Source organism: Poeciliopsis prolifica, unplaced genomic scaffold, assembly GCF_027474105.1.
Source record: "Poeciliopsis prolifica strain line A6 unplaced genomic scaffold, Auburn_PproV2 SCAFFOLD028, whole genome shotgun sequence".
In the NCBI taxonomy this organism is placed as follows: Eukaryota; Metazoa; Chordata; class Actinopteri; order Cyprinodontiformes; family Poeciliidae; genus Poeciliopsis; species Poeciliopsis prolifica.
Genome location: NW_026562403.1, coordinates 226549 through 247558, shown reverse-complemented (window position 1 = coordinate 247558; position 21010 = coordinate 226549). Strand labels below are relative to the sequence as shown.

Here is a 21010-nt window from a genome sequence, read left to right as displayed (position 1 = left end):
CTTACCAGATGCATAATTATTTTCTCCTGCGTCTAATTACGCAGCGAGTTTTTTATGTGACCTGCTGTTGTGCTCTGCTTTACGAAATTACTCACTTATTCCTGACTGTAGCCTCGGCCTCCTTTAACCGTTTGATTGAAATTACCTGAGAGTCAAGGAGACAGAGCGGGTATAAACCGTGAGCCAGATGCAGAGGAGCTATAACTTTTTTTTTTTTTGAGGAAAAAGAAAATAAACTCTGAAACAAAAAAAAAAAAAAAAATGCTTGAGTTGCAGAAATGCCAACGCCTGCTGAAGCCGCAGCTCGCTCACCAGGTTAGAATGTTAAAGAAGTTCTACGAGGGGAGTTTATCACGGCCTTGTGTTCTGGTGATGCGGTTTTATTACTGAAACAGCACTAAATTTGGGGCAAGGACTTTTCAAATAAACCTAGGCTGCTGCGTAGTTTTACCTCGCGCTGAACACACCGTTGCGTTTACGCGTTGTGCAGTAGATATAGTGAATTTCAAACTCCAATCTCGGTCTGGACTGAACTGCATTTAGGCCTCGCTCAGCCAAGTTTCACCAGTCACTGACTTATTTAGCCTTTAAAGAAAAGCATTGGAAGAGAACAACTTGTTTTGTGTTTTCAGTCCGCACAAGTTAAAATGGAGGCACAAATAAAGCACGTTCTGAGCTTCATCACCGACAAGGCATATCAAAACAGAGGGGAAGGGCGAGAGCAATGCCCTGCTGTTTTGTAAGACCTTGTAATTTCAGAATGATACTTTACAAAATGCATTGTAAACGACAAATTCACATCAAGATTCACATTTGATTTTACGAAAAGACACTTTAAGTAGTGTAAAGTCGTGGTAAATTTTGAATTCTTAAAGTTAGCTGATAGTTTGATTTTTAAATTCTAACCAATTAATTGTAGGATTATTTTACTGCTGAACTTTTATGTATTATGATTTGAGGTCAGTGAACATGGTTACTCCATAGAAAGACATTTTGGTGACTTTTGAAGTATTTTTGTCATTTCATTTTATTTTATAGGTAGTCTTTTATGGCTTCAATCTATCAACTAATCGTGTGTGAAAAAAGTAAAATAACATAATTTTGAGGGAAAAACCCAGAAATATGTGAATTTGGGTTCCAGTCGGACCTTAGGTGCAGGCGACCGATTGAAGGCAGACAGTAAGTGCAGTTTTTACGTGATATGTGTTATAACTATTTTGAGGCCTAAGTTTTACTTCCACTGTTTTGATTTTAAAGTGTAAAGGCTCTTTGTTTAAAAGAGTAATGGGGCAGAACAGGTTTGAATTCAAGCTTTCTTACAGATTTAGAGGTTTTATCACTCTGCAAATGTAAACCAATTCATTAAACAAGCTTTGCTCATTTCTGGTTGTTCTGGATTATTTCTAAATCGACCTTGAACGTGACGTTTTAGAACCCCTGCCCTATATTATTGCATTTTTCCATTTAGATAAACTCCTGTCCTGACGTGTTGAGGCATCCCGGGCAACGAGCCGGGAGCCTCGCTGCCGTCTTGTTCGGACCTCCCCTGCGCTGCCGCCCCTCTCCGCTGCCCTCTCTCCCTCTCTGCGCTAATAGTTCTTTTGTGTACAAGAGCATGTTAAGAGGCCAATGAGCCTGGCCTTAATAGGGCCACGTCGCCATAGAAACCGCAGCACTCTGGATGTCTGACCTTTGACCCAGTTTTTTCTGCAGCCCGTGAATAAGAGCGCGGGGACAAACCAAACGGGTCACAATGGAGGCCCCGACAGAACGAGGGAGTGCTCCTGTCATAGTCACTTAACTTCATTCCTCTACGGGCTAATGGACACTTCAGACCTGCTCCGCCATAAGCGGCGTGCTAAATTTCCACCGCGGCATCACGGGTTAACACGTTGTAAGACTGAGAGAAGAGGCTTTAAATGAAATTTGAGTGATAAGCAGACACAGGGTGCGGGGCGGTTAATCGTATGTTTTTCATGAGTGATTGATTAGACCACAGATAAACGCAGTCAGATGAAAGTCATCAGCGCTGATTTCATTAAACGGAAGAAAAGCCATGTCATATTTTCGGACGTAGACAACAATGTGTCCACTCTTCCTCTGAAGTGTAGCTTTGGGTTTAAACTTTTGCTTTAATCTAGTTTTAATCGATAACTCCCCCCCCTCTGGCTGGTAAATGTACCTTATCTGAGAAGTTTCCAGCGGCCCTGTCGTACAGTCCTGATCTGACCAGCTGAGCTGCTTGTCACCTCCCCATCGATTACACACTAATTAGCACAAAGACTGCCGAGGTTTGCTCAAGAATTGTTAGTGTAATTGCTTTTAACGCCGGCAAACAATGGGTCACCTGAGACGAGGCGGGGCTTCTACTTATCACGTTGTCTTTGTGCTGTAATCTTTTAATTGTGTTTCCGCGCATACATCAGGTCGAGGTGTCAATGGCCCCGGCCAGAGCAGGTGATCTCAGCAGAGCAAACCTGGGAGGAGCCGGCGACGCAGGGGGCCCGACGGGGTTATTGTTTGAAGTTGCAGGGGACGGTAATTAACACCTCAGCCAAACAGCAAGCTGTGTGGCCTCATTTGTTTTCTTTTGGGGGGGGTAAAAGAAAACAATGGGGAGGGGTCTTCACACAGTAGGTGAGTGACATTATCTGCTGGAGCGATCCCCGCAGGCATTCCTGCAGCTCTGCTGTTTACCATGAGCTGGGCAAAGGCATTTCACAAGTGTAATGTTGGCTCTGGGCAGACGCTTTGGTTTTTTTATTTACTCCCTTTATTTGCTTTTTTGCTCCTAATTGATTGACTGAATCCATTTTGGTCAATCATGCAGAAGAAGTGGGATAATAATAGCAGAGTTCCTTTGCACTCTGGAAAAGTGACAAAAAGTGTTTTGTAGATCCGTCTGTCCCTCCATCCATCCGTCCATCCATCCACTTATGCTTTACAAAGAGGCTAGAAGGGATAAGAATATCGAAAATTGGAAATCTTGATTTTTTAACTTCTCAAAAAGTGTTCACTCTATCTGCTTTTTACTTGAGTCTTATCACACTTATGTACCAAAAACTTTTCTTTTCTTGCCACCAAACTTTTCATCACATTTTCAGGGTGGCCCCTTAAGTCGACAGATAGTTTCTAGCAAAGTTTTGGGATCCTCTTTCTGTCTCCTTGGCAGAGCGTCTGACTTAGTTTGACAGCAAATGTCCAGGACATCTGTCTCCTCTCGGTGCTCTGATGTCGGCCCGCAGTATGGCACCGCAAACACTTCAGAGATGACAAAGACACTTGGCCGTGTTTTTTCCCTCCCGCTCTGTGAGAGCAATGTAACAATTAGAACCAAGCTCTGGCAGGCCACATGCCCCAGAGCATATGTTGCATTCTCTCTGTTCAAAAAACCAAAAAAGGGCTCCAGTGTGGCTCGTTGGAAAAATTTTGATGGCATCACTGCCACCTTTGTCGCATCTGGGCCTCTTATAAAACTAGCACATTCTACTGATGTCTATTCTGAGCGTTGGAGGCAGCAGGGAAAGCTGGAAGACAATTAGAGAGCGACGAAAATGGACCAGCTAAAACTTCTCTTCAGACACTGCTTTCTTTCAGTTCTCCATCCGAGCGCATTTACAAGAGTTTCCAGGTCCCATGCTGCAACAAGCATAGCTATGGGCCCTCACCATATGTCTGTATTTACTTCTAATAAAACAAGGCCATGTGTAAAGCATTAACTGAATGCCCTGCAGTTGGGCTGATATTACTCTATCTAAGTTTCAATCTTTCGCAAACATCTAATATCACTTAAGCCTTGGCATAGCCATTTGAGAAATCCAGTTTTTATTGTTCTAACTTTTTTCTGACACTTTTCACCACTAAAATGCTGAGAAAGTTTTTTTTTTCTTTTGCGTTTTTTGTTTTTGCATGGTGTAGCCCACAATTCCTCGCCTTTTGTTTCCTGAGACAACTCAAGCACCCTCCCCGTCCCTCTCTGCCTCTCATGTCCCAGCGAGTGGAGTCCAGGACAGCAGCTAATGTGACAGTGTGCGGCTGGTTGCTACCTTGCAGGATGTTTCAGGGAACTGTGTGTGTGAACAGTCGCTGCACGGGGGCACACTGGCAATTAGAAGCAAAAGTAGGTGCTCAGGAAAAAAAAAAGCGCCCGGGGGCATGTTCCTCAGCCCTGGCAGAAGCTGTCAAATAAGGGACGGGATCGGGTGGGAGAGCCGGGGTGGGCACCGGCGGTCCAAACCCGAAACGCTCGCAGTGGCGCTTGTTTCGTTCGTGGAAGGGTTTGTGATTGACATAGATTAGACAGTGAAAACGGCATTGTTTTGAATTTCTCTCTCCAGAGAGTAGCATTCATTAGGCGCCATGCACAGAGCAGAGCAAAGTTTCAATGGGGAGCTAGCAGCCTTTAAAAGCGACTGCCTCCTGACAGTTGTATGGACTCGGGCCCATTAGTTGGAGCCCACGATTCAGCCTTGAGCAGTATAGTGAAAATGAAGAGGGCTGATGTCAACTCCAAGAATTCCCCTCCTTTTTCGAAGGGGAAAAAGGGAGCCCCTTCCCCCTGCTTTGGTGCTCTGTTGGACCCCAGCTGTCAGGAAACAATACCCTCTGCCTGCTCCGACAAACTCATTCCTGAAAATGTTTTTTTTTTCTCTCTCTTCCCTCCCCTCTCCTCTCCGTTTTCCCCCGCTTACTATAATGTCTTTTCCATTTTTAACCCGCAGTCACCCAACCTTCCTTCCTCTTTACAAACCCGGAGTGACGAATGGAGTTCTGAAAATCAAAACCTGAATGCACGACTCCTCCAGTTTGCTTGTTTGTCGTCATTTATCCTTCACGCCTGTGAAAAGAAGTCAAAGCTTCGCATAGATTCTTTAGCGAGATTTGCCTTTCAATTTTTTTCGTTCTTCCAAGAGTCGAATGCTGTTTATTTTCTGTTATCATTTGTCAGATGTTCGCAAAGGATAGGGGCCAAACTGTCCATGCAGAGGAATTCACACGTACAATCCTGCATAAACCGCAATGACAAGACTCCATAATCAGGTTTTCTACAAGCTTGAAAAGCATAATTATATTTATCAGATCTTGACAGATATAGAAACAAAAAGATATGATTGTAAAATGCTGTTTTTTTCCCTCTGGAGACGCCATCTAATTGTCCACCTGGTAAATACCTGCGTTTGTAAAGTTGCTCCAATAAGACAGCAATTCATAATTATTTGATATGAAAGATGTGCATCCATCTTTTATTTAAAACGATGGATCCTGTTTTCATCAATTAATCCTTATATCTGTTTCTTTTCTTCCTTCCTTCTCTACTTGTCTCATTGTTTCCTTTCTTTTCTTTTTCTTTCTTCCTTCCTTCTTACCCATTATTACACCAATATGTCATGTCAAATATCGTTTTTTAATTAATTTGAAATGATACCAGAGAGACAATCCGCATGCCTGACAATCTGCTCCATCCGGTGTGTGAACTGATCCATAAACCAGATGCTTGCTGTGCTTTTGGAGTTATGGATTCAGGCTATCGTCATTGCTAAAGGACACAGCAGATGAAAGCAAACAAAGCTCAACTTGTTCCACAAAGCAATAAATACAAAAAGCGAACAACAAAAAAACATTTTCTTTCTCGTTCAGTTTTATCTTGATCGCGCAGCGACTACGGACCTTAAGGGCCAGCTGTCCTGATTGGACCGGCAGTTGTAAAACTTTTTGTGACAAGTAACAAAATGAGGGAGAAGCAGCGGACAGACAGCTCTTTATGATGGCTTTCACACATGTGTGAATTATGGCGATAGAGGGGGAAAGAGGAGGGGCTGCGTTCGGGTCAAAGGGCCAAATGAATCGGACAGTCGGGGAGCGAACAGCTCAGCGTCTCCTAGATCTGTAGATGGGGCTTCCTTCCAGTTGTCTCTTCCCACCCCGGCAGCAATGGGCGCCCACAGCTGGCCTCTTGTTTTTCCTTGACAAACTGCAATTTCACAGTCGCTCACCAGTCCGCCGCGTTCACATCAGTCTTCCTGCTCTCCGCCGTGCCAGAAACTCCCTGTCTTGAGTCCAGCAGCCATGTTGGTCTTGTACAGGTGTTTGCCGGAGGCCTCTGGGGGTTTGACACCATTCTTGTCATTTCTCACGAAGGAGATGAGGCACATACTCGTACATGAGTGATTTTTAGAGACATTTTGACTCACATGGCCTTCCATAACTATTCATACCTCTTGATGTAATTTGCCTTTTTTTTGTTTTGGTTTTAGGTGGCAGGTCCGGACACAATAGCGCGTCATTGTGAAGTTGAAGGGAAACAATGCATACTTTTACAATTTTTAGAAAGTAAAATCACAAAAGTGTGGCATACATTTACATTTAGCCTCCCTCTACCTCTATCTGATACCCCTAAATAAAATATAATGCCATCTGTTGGGTAAATCCTTCTGTGACGACCTTGAAGGTTTGTTGGAGAACATTAGTGAACAATCAGCATCATGAACTCAGCAGACAGGTCAGGAATAGAGAACATTACAGCAAGAGTTAGATGACAAGACAATATTCCAGGTGTTGAACATCTCAGGGGGCGCTGACCTGTGGTGGTCCACCTAAACTAACAAGACAGACAAAGAGAGCATTAATCAGGGAGCAGCCTTAAGGCCCTTGGTAATTCTGGAGGATCTGTGGAGATCCTCAGCTCAGATGGGGCAATCTGTTGACAGGGCATCCATTAGTTGTTCTCTCCTTAAATCCTTTCCCTTAAAGGACGATCGGCAGGAAGAAAGCTACTGTTGAAAGAAGGATAGAAGAAGTCTAGTTCACCACAAGTCATATGCAGCTTTTTGGTCTACATGCAAAATGCTATCTGTTGAGGAAAACTGACATTGCAACGAAGCATGGCAGCATATTTTTATCTCTTAAAATTCCAAACAAATCCATTGTACCACTTGAAGTCTCGGCTTCCTCCCTTTATTTGAATCTGTTTAGCCAGGTTTTTCATTATTTAAAAAAAAAAAGATTTTATAGTTGTGGATCTGATCCAATTAATGTGTTTATGGCTTTTCTTAAATTTGCCCTCCTTTCTCTTCCCGACAGTACCTGCAGATGAAATGGCCTCTCTTGGACGTTCCCGGCTCTGCAGGAATGAAAGATTCTCGTTCTCCGACACCAGGGCATTTAGTAAGTAGCCTACAGACTTTAACAAGTATGACTCATCTAAACAGGAAACCGAAAAGAAAGACAAAACAAAAGCAAAACGTTAACAAAACATATTGAGTTATTCATTCACTTCAGGTACCAGTACATTCTCCAAGGGTTTGATTCTGAAATAAGTTGTAATTTGGTGTCCTGGAGGATTTAAAAAAAAAAAAAAAGCAGCATCAGCATGGTGGAACTTTGTACACCAGCTAACTTCTCCTAGCATTCAGCTTCTCATATTTACGGCTCTGACAAGACGCTTCCTGCAGCCAACACTGCTCAGCACATTAACCCAATTATTGAACAAATCATGTAAACTTATTGTGGAAATTCATTTACTGTGGAGAGGGGGGGGGGATACAAAACGCTTTAATCAAACTATATCTGTAATATGGTTATGTGCAGTAATGAAGTTACGGCCCAGTGTTCCCCGATTCCTCCGAGTTTCCCAGCGCCGCCCGTTGCTGTGCCCGCAGGCCAGCTGCTGGGAAGACTGTCTGTCTTCACCGCAATAACTCAGCCTCCCCCATAAATCTCCGGAGCCTGATGCGCCTTGCCATTCTTGAACTTTCCCACACAGGTGTGAGCGAGTCATCACGCTGTCTCGCTCCAGTTAGACAATGCGGGGCCTCAGCAGACCTGTTTGGTTTGTGGCGCTCGCTGAGGGACGAGTGTTTTTGGATTGGAAATGTGCGATAACTTTGAGCCTGGAGAACATGCAGCTGACGTCTCACCTGCGCAATTTTATCAGGCTGCTTTTCTACTCCAGGAAGTTATTTTAATGCAAATCCACCCTATGTCTCCTTCTTGAAAAAAGAGAAAGAAGCAGAGAGAGAGAAAGCCATTGTGACTCAGCCCTTCGGCCCTCCATGTACTCACTGCTTGTGCTTGCTGAGTTTGCGGTTTATTCTCTTGATTGCAGAGATGAATATTACAAAGTCTTCATTGAGACCCGTAAATGGGAAATTGTTAGTGGGACATGGGAACCCAGCAAAGATTTATATCTCAATGCAAACCAATTAGGATATTTTATTGAAAAAACACACTGACCTGGTGGTGACCCTGTTGTAATCTTTGTTTTGTTTTTTTTGTTCTTTTTGACCATTTAGTCGACATATAATGAAATATGTACATTAACATTACAGGAAAACAAAACAGAACAGAAAAAAAAATGATTGAAAAACAACAATTAAATCAGAATCCAAAACATAAACTGGTTTAAATCTCAGCCTACTTCTTTTTAAATCCCTTGCTGCTACTTTAACATCCTCGATGTCTTCTAACCAGAAAATTCAACACAGAAGGGCAGCAAAGTAGAAGAACGAGAATGAAAGGAACCAAACTGTTTTATTGTAGGAATGTTTTTTCAAAGCTGTCAGGATTCTGGATGCCATTTGAAGAGGCGTTTTGCTATTTACCCATTTCATCACCAGTGGGGAATTTTGTGGAAGTAAGTTGCAACTTAAAAGTATCTTTTTTATCCAAACCGCTCGGGAACACACGGGCTCCGTGCAGTCCTGAAAACTCTAAGAAAGTCTGGAGTTTACTTTTAGAAATGAAAAAAAAAAAGTATAGAAAAATTTTAGAATTTATTATAATTAGAATTGGCACAATCTGAATTTTTTGGGCCAGTTCACTTGTCGACTTGAGCTAAATTTGAATTTATCTCATGTCCACTTCCTTTGAGAACAGAAGTACAAAAATATTTCAGAACGGCATGAAAAAAAGGTATGATGTCACTCAGCTGTGTGTTAGAGCATTTACTGTAAAATGGGGTTTCACGTGGCAAAAAAATACAGTGTTAATGTTTTAATTATATTACTGAACTAGATGAATGTTTTGCAGTCAGAAATCGATGGAAGAATCTTCTGGAAAAGTAGAACCTGTTGAAGTGGAGATAAAGTCTTGTCATGCAAATGTGACTGTGAAATAACACGATCGTCTCAGTTGTCATTTGACACTTTTGTCATGCCGAGGCGTAAAAAAGTAGGGGAGGCTATCCGGTTTTAATCTGGTGAATTAAAATAGAAAATTTCTCTGCAGTGTTGAGTGACCTGTGATTGGGAGACTTTGTTCAATGCGGAATAAAAAGCTCTAATTCTGGTTGTAGTGTACTCTGGCCACAGAGGTTGGAGAGTGTGACACCCCCAGTGTCCTTTACCCCCCACCCTCCCATCTCTGGGCGAGGTGCCCACATGCCCCTCTGGTGTGCTGCTGCTGTCAGGGAGCCAGGATGATTATGTGCTCATTACTCCAGCCGCAGAGAGGAAGAGATAGTGAGGGAGAGACGGGGGGAACGGGAGGAGAGCAGCAGGCTGCCTCCCCAGGCCTGCAGACTCCCCAGGCCCCCAACACCGCACTAATGAGAGCAGGGGGAATGGATGGGTACACACAGGGGGCCAGGGATTAATGCCCAGGGCCAGGAGGAGCCACGGAGAAGGGAGCAGGGACTCCTGAATCTGACCTGCTCCCCTGCAGTCGAGCGTGTGTAAAATCTACTATTGTTGAATTATTATCATTATTATTTTTTTATGTCACAGTGGCTGGGTGAGGTTTGGTTTATCTGCAGAGACCTGCATGCAGGAGTGAGCGTATCTCGCTGCCTATCGACATGTCAGCCATTCTTATCGGCTGGCTACCCATGTGGGTATTTTTTATTTTTAAATGGCAGACCGATTCAGGGAGTTAATTAGATTAATAAACGGGTTAAAAAATAAAGAGAAACGTTGTAAGACAAAAACTAAACACTCAGCGGACACAAAAAGTCCATGGACATGCCGCGCCACCTTGTCGCTGTGCAGATTGGGCCCATAAGACCCGTATGCTAATCCGAGCCTGAGCCCGGCCCGAGTTCTTCAATTATTCAACAGACAGGTTTGTTTAGCATGCAGTTGGTATTGCTTTTGCCAGTGGTGAAGGTGAGCTGGGAGGACTGGGAGGACAGGCATGAGCTTTTCTGTGAGCGCGCCTGGTCCTGCCGTGCATACGGGAACTTGTTTTGTCCTCGTAGCCGCAAAGACACCCAGGATCTGGACCCGTATTTGCTGCCGGGTCTGGTGTGTTTCCATGAATAATCCATCAAAGCCGCTCCAGGGCCAGGTGATGCAGAATGAATTTTTGCGTCTGTGTGTGTGTAGGTGTATGTGTGTGTATGGGATGGGGGGGAGGACTTGTCAGCCCACCAGTAGTGACCATGCTGGACTGAGGAGGAAAGATAGAGTGGAAAAAAGAGGTGAAGATGTAGTGCAATACTCATCTCCCTTAAAGTAAAGATCCAGTCATTATCACAGCACTGGCAATGACGATGTCAGGGCCGCGTACTTTACTTTCTGAGGTCACTCGGTGCCAATTTGTCCGCAAGATCTACTCCGTGTCTCATTATGGACTACACCGCCTTATGCTGTTATTGTGGATTAAAGGAAGCTGTGAGTCGCTAATGAGATAGAAGTGACCAGAGTGTCTGACATGGTTCTCGGAAAAGGCCTGATCTACACCTGACAGGGGCACGAAGAATCCCCCTCTTTGTTTTTTAATATTGTACCAGTGTCTGGAGCCATCGGGGCGCGGAGGAGCCGCGTCCTGTCAGCGCACCGTGTCACTTAGTCGCAGAAATGTTTAAATGAACTGAGGAGCCAAGGTTCAGAGCAGCATTCCAGAAATACTTTTTTTCGTGTGTGTGTGTGTGTGTGTGTGTGTGTGTGTGTGTGTGTGTGTGTGTGTGTGTGTGTGTGTGTGTGTGTGTGTGTGTGTGTGTGTGTGGGTGTGGGTGTGTGTGTGCCTCTCCTCAGTCTCGAGCTCTCGGGACCGGGCGACATTTTTAAGTAGAGATTTCAAAAAAAGCTTTTACTTAATTCCTTAGAATTAGCCGAGCCAGATTAAATGAAATAATGAAAATGTGCTCACTTTCAACCCAATTTTTGCCCTAACAGAACTTTTGACTTGGGGTGCGAGGGGGAGGGGGGAGTCCAGTGAGAATATTTCTTATTTTGCATTAGCCAGTGAACACCCGGGATCCATCATGAAATCAAAGGCTTCAGGAGGGCTGAACTGAATACTGATCTGAGGTCTGCGGTCCTGCTGGGCTGCTGCAGAGACAAGATCCTCTGCAGAAGTGTGTTAGGGAACAGGCGCTTTGATTCCTGTCAGTTTCACTGGGGCAGCAGACTCAGATTAGATACTTTTTTTATAAGAGGTGGGTTTACAAGAAAATACCAACGTAGGGTGGTTGGTATTTTATTGCCAGCCACAAAACGTTGGAAATATTGCAGTGTACGGTATTACTGTATTTGGTAAAAAATTTAAACAAATAACCTTCTATTTCTCTCACTGTCACATTTATTATTTTTTTTGTAAAGGACAGCCTCGCTGATTCCCTTTTAAGAGATCAACAGCTTAATAATAATGACGGGCGGTGCTCCATTTGTTTCCAAAGATGACTGTGGTTTGTTTCCACTGGGAACGTCTCCAAATTATTTCTTCTTGTAACCAGCAGAAGACTATAGTTCTCTCCTTTCAGCCAGCTGATTGCCAGTGTTCAACAACACGTGGGGGAGGGGCAGCACTGTGTTACTAAAAATCGATGGAGGCAATTTACGCTGTAGGATTTACAAATCATTTGTACCTCAAACTTTCTGAAAAATCAAAAGGTGATGGCAGCTTCTTCAACGTTTCCATAACTTCTCCAGAGGGCAACTTTGCAGCTACTTCCCCCTCTGTCTTCAAAATAAGAGTCTCAAGCAAAAAAGACAAAAAAAAAAAAAAGAACAACAAGGATACAATTGCTTGACTATATAATTTAAATATCTGGGGTTAACAGTTATAACATAGAATGACTTCAGCAGATGAGGTGTTATTTTGAGGATTAATGCACAAAATATGTTTGGTATATATTTTGTACCTGTCACAAAATATTGGAGATTTTTACCAATCTCTAAATATCAAAAAAATTATTTTATTGGGCAACATTTTTTGTACAATAATAATCAATATATTGTTTTATTAACAGTTAGAATAATTCAAAAGAAATGTAAGTGATTGAGTCATCTTATACAACATGTTTTACAATGTTTATATAAATACCCTAATACACTGATGCATAAGGTATTTCTCACTCAGGATTATGATGCCTGAGAATCACATACAGACCCCTTGGTGCGTCAATGAAACGTAATTTCATTATATACCTGCTACATACAAATATTTACAATCCCTCTGCGGTTTTATTTTTTCTCTCCACATAATAACGGTCTCATTTTTGGTGCCTCTTCTAAATTATTTCATAACCTCTTGGGGATTTTCACTCCAGTAACCTGATGCTGCTTTGTGCTGTATTATTCTAACCTAGAATTATAATGCCGCTGACCTTTTCAGAGGCGATGACCGGCGCGTAAAGCGCACATCGCCCGTGATGAATAGCAGAGTTTTTTGGAGTGGTTGATTTTAAAGACATATGACACGGTCAGTCTCCCCTCACGTCCGCTTCCTGTTGGCGTTGACAAACAGGGCTTGGATTTCTCAGCATGCCAGGCATTCTTTTCACCCTGTCTTTCCTGGAGTTTTGAAAGGCCTCTGAGCCTCCCACCCAGAATCGCCGAGCATAAAGACACACAAAGCTGCGGGGTTATTCAGTTTGTTCTAAGCTCTCTTCCCCCGTCGGCTGTTTGCCTAGTAATTCAATTCAGATGTTCAGGATCCAAAAACATGTTTGCTTGAATGAAATCCACCCCTCCACCCACTTTTGACCAAGGACTGTGCTTTTCTTAGCTCTGGTCCAAGTTGGACAGCCAGGCAAGGTACTGCCACCTCTGCCTTTTTTTAGCTTTAAGTCCTCAGAAGAGACAAGCGTCTCTCCCTGCACTTCCTCAGCTGCTATCTGCTGTGTTTTTCCTCTTTAAACCTTCCTGTGTCTATGTGAGGTCACTCCCTCGGAGCTGGTCTGAGTGTTTCTGCTTCTCTAACTTGAGATTTATGTGCTACAACAAGCACGCCTGTGTAAAGAGCGTGATTTCCATCTGCTGGTGCTGATACTGTCTAGTATCCGCTCGATCATGTCGATGTTTACGTTTAAAACATAGTTTATGTTCCTTGTGGTTTTTAGATTATGCTTTCCATGAGGATTGCGAAAGCAGACATATGAATCTGTCATGGGCTAAAGGAATATAACCTTGGTGCTTTCACTTAGTCAAAGAAGGCATTGATGCATTTCAGCTTGAATGATTAGGACAGTTTTTCAATAGCAGCAAGTCTTAATTTATGATTTAATGGTGTTAGAAAGCTTAATTAGTCAACACTGACTGATTTACATCAGATTCTTCTCATGAAGGGTTCCGACGCCATCTTTATTGAGAAACCGGCAGTAAGCCTTCGAACAGGTTGCCTGGGACTGCTGAACCAAAAGTCAGCGCCGAGTCGAAACTGGTGCCTTGAAAACTTGTGTTTAGAGCTCAACGAATCATGTATTCCAGGATATGAATTATTAATGGGGATCATTTGAAATTCTCACTGAACTGATTCCCAAAATGTGTTGGCACCCAGGTCTGGAGGTCTCAGACAACCCTTTGCAACACAGGGAAAATCCAGGCGTATTGTACATGAAGTGGAACAACAAAGCACAACTTAAATATACATGACGTGTGGGAGCGGGGATTTTAACCCAGTAAGTTAGCTGCATTTTCTGAAACTGACTTTTATCAGGTCTGTCTCGATCTTCTTATCAACTGTGCCCAGAGCAAGTTATTTTTACTTTATAGCCTTAAAGTCCACAAAGTCCATAAAATTCCATACCTAAGTCATTTTAATATAAGTGCCAGGAAAAGCTGTTTTGTCCTCAAATTCCTTCAGTTTAAAGTTTTTTTTTCGTCACATTTTCAGACTTTGAAACAAACTTTGTATAACCTGAGTAAATACAAAATGCAGTTTTTGAACACTGGTTTAATTTCTTAAGTGAAAACAAACAAACAAACAAACAAAAGCAATCCACTTCATTGTGGAAAAGTAATTGCCCCTTAAGCACAAAGTCTTGTGAATCTTTTGCATTTTCTCCGTTAATAACTTTGACCCCATCGTCTTGACAGAATCATTTCACTTCAGTCACAGTAATTTTGGGCTATTGAACGTTTTTTGTTCAGGCTCATCCCAAATCAGTCTGATAGGATTTAAGCCCAAACTTTAACTAGACCTCTCCAGAACCGCATTGAGCCATAGAGAGATTGACTTGCTGTATAGACCAGGCGAGCGTGAGATCAAGGTCATGAACTGATGATGGGAAATATTCGTCGTCTGGATACTTCATGGTGGTAGTGGCAGTATGACACTACCACCATGTTACAGGTACTTTTCTTTCTGCAATGTTTCACCCAAAACAAGTGAGGCTTGGAGAGCTTTAGATGTTGTTCTGGGTGCTAATGCGACCCCGTCCGTTCTCCTTTGTCATTCTTCTTCTTCTTTTTTTTAGATCAGGGTGTCATGCATTACTTTTGAGAATTTTCAAACCCATCTCTTGCGCACAATCAACAAATGAGGTTCAAAGATAATTTATGATACAAGTAAAGCAATGTTTGATATTGAAATGAGTTTGATCAAAACAGCAAAAACAGAAAATGTACTTATTCACAGCCATGTTTAAGCAGCAGCAAATGCTTCCAACAATCCAACTTTAAGAAGATCTAAAAGGAGCAAAAAGTTGGACATCGAAAGAAGGCAATAATATAAAGTTAAAGATTTAGAACAATCCTCAGCAGCATGAAGTAAAAGAGAGTACAGAATCCTCAATGCAAACCTTGTTCCCCAGCAGACCACGTTGGGGAGAGACAGAGGTTGAGAAGGGGGTGGGGAAGGATATTGAAGAAAGGTTAGCCTGGAGGAACAAGACTCCTTTCTCCCCTCCCACCCCTTGACCCTCCCATGTGACAAGTTGAGCCAACAAGTGGTCTATTCAGCCAGGCAGCCAGGGGAAATGGCTGCTGGGCTGAGCTCTGGCTAATGAAAGCAGAGACGCTTGTTATTATTATTGTCTTCATCGTTCCCGTCGTAGCCGTAATGCCGATCAGATCTCGGCGGGGAGCTGTGCTTCCTTTGGAAAGACACTCGCTGCAAGCAAAAGCAGGTTTCATCACTAAACCCCAGCAAATATCTGAGGCTATACAGAATTTTAAGTGGATTTCTACCATTAGTAACGTTTATAACCCCCTCCTGGTAGCGGATTGCATTCAGACACTGCGGGAGATGATGTCTCTGCAATGTTTATAGGGATCCAGTTTACCTTATCGTGATTGTGTTTGTTTGCGGTTGGCTGGTGCAACTTTTCTGACTCGGTGGCACCGTTGTTTTTCCTGTTTGGACTGAACAAACAGTTCTCTCCTCAACTAAATGACCGTAATGATCCTGGCATGTGTCTGCGAGGCTTTTTAATGCTCCTTGGTGCCGGGCCAGATTGCATCACAGGGCCAGTCACACGCATAAACTGTGATGTTTACCAAGGGAGGCATTTAAAAGCGATGTCCCATTCAATCTGCGAATTTCTTTTGTTTGTTACAGTTACAGGCATGCTATTCCTTTTGCCCATATAAAACAGCAAGACAAAAGGGGGCTCAAATTAAAATCAAATGTGTCTTTCTGTGCGAAGGTTGCACCTGAATGTTGCATGTGAGAAGCAGCCATGAGGCACTTTGTATGGTCTGACATTGTTCAGTCAAAATGCCCCAGCTTCACAGTATCATAGTTATAAGTTACTCAATCAAAATTGTATGACATGATCCAATTGTCTTTGATCCAGCTTCATAAACAACTTCTGCCCTATCAACTGTGTAGCAAATGTTTTATGTTGTCATTTCCTCATAGCTTATCTGATATTTTTAATTGGAATATTTTATATCATGCTTTTTATCTCCTTTGAGTCACTTTTGTGTTTTAATATTGCTATGGAATGCATTTGAATTGTACTGATATTATTTTGATTTTGTAACATAGATTTAAGCAAAAGTGTAGGTTAGGTTCAGGTGTTTAATATTGCGCAGTAATATTTAACACGCCTCCCATTCACTTCTTTAATAACACAAGGCTTAACCAGTTTCTGTTTGCCATGTTGGAGGTTTCTTCAGCCAGCTAGTATGCAGTGTACAGCAACAGGTGGGGAGGGGGCAGCACTTTGTTGCTCTATGCTCCACTCAGATATACAGAATATAAAACCCTTGTATCTTTCTGCTTTTTGAGACAACAACACAAGCATGGCATGCTCATATTAACTGGTAAATTATTTGTGCTGCTTGCCCAGCTGGCCGGTGCTCATCGTTTTAAAACAGTAGTTTAATAAAAGCGACGGAAGGCGCTCCTAATTATTGTCCCACACATTAAATAGGACAGTTTTTGGGACTGAAAATGTTTCAATCTATTTTCCCTGAGGAAGAATTAAGGGAAAAAGGGATGTAGCTGCTTTTAAGCGAGCTAAAATGCAACAGGTGGAGACAGGCATTATAGGGCTTTTATACAATTATGTGCTCCATGGAGTCAAAGAAACCTCCTGTGTCTTTTCCTGGCATCTCCTTGAGAGAATTTCAAGCCATAGAAATAATAGGAAGGAACTTTTCTCTTTCAAAACTTTAGCATATCTTGGGTACTGGCTTTTGCCTGGTGAGACGTTTGTTTGTTGCTTACTTTTCCGTCGTTGTGTCTCCTGTTTCAGTCCAATAAAGTTCCCGTGGTACAGCATGCCCACCATGTCCACCCGCTGACGCCCCTCATCACCTACAGCAATGAACACTTCTCTCCCGGCACGCCTCCATCACACCTCTCACCTGAGATCCTCGATCCAAAGACAGGTAAGATTGTCGCCTCGTGCTGTAGACTTCAAGTTCAGGATTTTTAAAGGGAGCTTTGTTTTCAAAGAAGAGCTTCTCATGACGTGACTTGCTTTATGTAACATTTATAGTGTTATCATTTAGTATATAAACTAAATGGTGCTGGAAGTTGAAGCTAATGGCTAATCTGAGTGCTACTCTGACCCAAAACTTCTACTATGTTCCATTAGCAGTATGTGTTTCAGACAGGAAGGTCATTGTTGGTGCACCGCCTCCTACCTTAATTTGCTGTATAAATAATAATTGGTTTTAGTGAAAATAGCTTCCCATTGGTTCGAAGGTTCATAAAAAGTGTTTGCAATGATTGTTAAGACAGTTGTCACAAGATGAAATGTTGTTTTTGAAGCTAAAACAAGTCCACTTTTGTTTTGGTTTTATTTAGATTAGCCCTTATATTTAACCAAGTACCTTCATTTACATGAAGATTAGAGGCATATCTATTATGAGAGTTATCCACTGCAGGTAGCATATCAACTGTTTGTAACTTTTCACCAGAACCTTAAATTAAAAATGGTCTTACGTTAAATGCCAATCAGAGCTGTAATGTTGTGTTTATTGAACGAATGTCTTTACTGAGCCGTTCAGTGAAGCTTCATGTTGTTGTGGTTTTAGAAGCAGACACTTGTTACAGTCGCAGCGATTTTCCAGTATTAACCCAATGAAGGTTCTGCCATTTTGAGCATAAAATAAGGTTGGATAGTCAGAGTAAGCAATGACCGAATTAGGCACTGATGAGTGGGCTGAAATTATTCCCATTATTCAGACATGTATACATCTTAATCCCACTATTATATCATCTCAGAGTTTCCACTGCATCTGCCTACACACTGTGCAGCTTCACAATGCAGAGTTTTTAACGACTCAGGACATCTTTTTTCTTTAAGAACATGGTTGCTTGTTCAGGGTTTGTTCCCACAGGTTTGGTGAGGATGGGAAACAGTGCTGGGTGGATATGGGTAAATTAGAAAAACACGCTTCCAAAGCTGTGGGAAAACCACCATGTTCGCAGACTTGACTTGGGTGGGACGTATCACTCAGCCTGTGCACCTTCTTGTAAGCGAGAACATGAATGAAACTCACTTCATTCACCTCATGTGGATAATATTATATAAAGTCTTCAATATTTGCAGACCCATCAGTAGTGTAGTGCAGGAAAATATAAGCATTGTGTTAAACTTTTATTGACTAAAAGCAGCATTTGTTTGTGCTGCATACATATCTGTGAATTTCATGTGGATACAGCAGATGTAATGACTGAATATGAAATGTCAAACATTACCAAAATAGAAATAGGTACATGTGTGCTGTTTTTTAAAAATAATTTCTTCTTCTTTTTTGTCCCTGCAGGTATTCCTCGAACACCTCATCCATCAGAACTCTCTCCATACTACCCTCTGTCTCCTGGTGCTGTCGGCTCGATTGCACATCCTCTCAGCTGGTTCATGCAACAGTGAGTGTCCTATTTTATAAACTATAACACATATATTTGGACGGATACTAGAAACACAAAGATGCAGATTTTGACCGATCCTCTACTTCTCTTTAAGATGTGCTTTGATACCTTCATGTCTTGAGAAGCCAACAAAACATCTGTATCTGCTGAGATGACATTAGGACACATATGTGAGAGAGCAGTCATATCAAACCAAAGACAAAGTGATTATAATTCAAACCATCTTTGCCATGGAGTTGAGCGATTTTAGCAATTAGCATGAATAGCATTGTTTTGTTTTTTTTCTGAGAATATACATTTCCAAAAGGCTGTAAATATTTTGGAATGCAGAATATTTACAGAGAGGTTGGATGATCAGAGCAGATTTCTTGTACATTGTGGAGCCTTCCTGTTATCCTTGATCTCTCTTTCAACCTAGATAATTTATCCCTTTAAATAGCTTCTTCCTTTTGTGTACACATTGCTCTTGCTGGAAATAACTCGCTTTGAATCGTTCTCACTCAGTAAAAGCATCCACACCAAAGAATGTTGTTCCATGGTGACCTTATTATATTTTTGACGTTCCAGTTGTTTAGGGAAATCAAGCTGAAAACTGACCAAATTCAGTCATCTTCTCTGCCTTGATGTTTCTTGTTTTGTTTTTTGTTGTTGTTGTTTTCATTAGAAGACTTTCTAAACATTTTGTTTTTCAGGCTACTTAAAAATTATACTATCACTTTGAAACATTTTGACAAAGTATTGTGTCTCTCTTGGAATTTTCTTTATGAATGTACTCCACTTCATAACTTACAACAGTTCAATCAGTGCTGTGCAGCCAAATTTAAAGCGACATCGCTCAAGTCCAGTTGCGCCATATGATAATGAAAATATCTGGCGGAATCTCTAAACATTTACGGGTTTTTCTACGGTTCCGCTAATTGATTGCAACGGTCCCGCTCCGCGAGCAGAGGATTTGAGTGGATTGAGAGCAGGATTAGTGCTGCTGGGTTAGCTGTCAGCTGTGTTTGATCCACCTCATATCGGAGCTTTTTTTTTTGCTCACACTTCTGACTCTTGTCTTGCAGGCAGGGCCAGCCCATGTACTCCATCCCTCCGGGGGGATTCCGTCACCCCTATCCGGCGTTGGCCATGAATGCGTCCATGTCCAGGTGAGTGGATCATGTTCGGCAACACGACCACCTTCCCGAGGGGCGGGGGACATTTAATACGTGCTGCTTCTGTGACATGCTGTAATCACATTTCCCCCTGCTCTCTTTGCCAGACTGTAATAAAAGAAACGACTGTAGCACAGACCTAAAGGCGCATTGTTCACGGCGCAAGATTGTTGGAGCGCATGCTATTTCGTCGCGTGAATTTGGGATCTTAAGCAACACTAAATAACATTCTTCTACTTGGATAAGACGTTGTCAGATCAGGAGCAGGCTCGGGTGTCGGGTCCACAGAGGGATGAGAGCTATAACTCTGAGAGGCAGGCTCAGCTTCTTAAACAGAGTGAGCACATTATTGGCATTCAGCGCTCCTCTCCTGTCTTCTTTTTCTGAGCTAAACTTCTGTGGTCAGGTCGGTGTTCTGAGCCACTCCACACACACGCATGCGTGCGCACACACACACACACACACACACACACACACACACACACACACACACACACACACACACACACACACACACACACACACACACACACTAGTAAAGCAGAGATGAAAGGGCTGGGAATCGATTAGGACAAATCAAAGCTTATCTGAACCCACACGTCCCATCAGACTAAACTCTCAGGCTCTCTGTCAAAATTGGAAAGATTTGTTACGAGGCTTCCGGTGTTAGTATGAGATGAAATATTCAGAGGGCTCTCTGTGATCAATAGCTTGTGCATCTCTATCCACATATATACTCACAACATTCACCAAATGTGATGTCATGAAAGCGATGGTGCAGGCAAACGCTTCAGGTTTACCTTTTCTACCTGCTGCGTCACACATCGATGTAGCGTAGCTCCAACTTGGAAATAAATTCAATGTCATGAAACGTAGGAATTTATTTATTTATGAATTTTATTAGGACAACAAATTCCTGTTATTTCTTTTTTTTATATTTGTATATTATTTCAAAGATGTTTTGGAATATATTTGTAAAGATTCTGACTGAAATCTGGTGTAAAAAAGTCAATGTGTCGCAGCATTCCTACAAAAACTGTATGAAGAGGTTAAAAAAGAACAAAAAACCTCATTACTGCTGCTGTTTGTGGTTCCTGTAATTTGGACGCACACACTTAATTGAGAAATAGTGATAGTTTAAGAGTAAAAGTGCCTAATCCGCAGAACACTGTGCCATTTCGCCCCTCTGATCTTTATAGAGTAAAAGTTACAAAAAGCCTGTATTAGCTGGCTAGTAGGTCAGACTTCCTTCTCCTGTACACACAGCGTCTCTGCTTCAAATATCTGTCCTTCCCAGTCTTAGAACATCATTCCTCAGAAAGAGAGGTGGGTGGTGTCGCTATAGTTTTCACCATCCAGGTTTTAGG

At 42.3% G+C, this 21010-nt stretch overlaps 1 protein-coding gene across 3 annotated transcripts in view; it reads left to right on the top strand.

Moving 5' to 3' along the window:
* tcf7l1b (transcription factor 7 like 1b) overlaps positions 1-21010 on the top strand; it is a 47536-nt gene that overhangs the window by 20671 nt on the left and 5855 nt on the right. For all 3 annotated transcript variants that reach the window (XM_055048864.1, XM_055048865.1, XM_055048866.1), the window contains exons 4-7: positions 7081-7164; positions 16862-16997; positions 18384-18486; positions 19554-19637. In XM_055048864.1, the coding sequence (XP_054904839.1) occupies positions 7081-7164; positions 16862-16997; positions 18384-18486; positions 19554-19637 (407 nt within the window). The remainder of the gene's footprint in view (positions 1-7080; positions 7165-16861; positions 16998-18383; positions 18487-19553; positions 19638-21010) is intronic.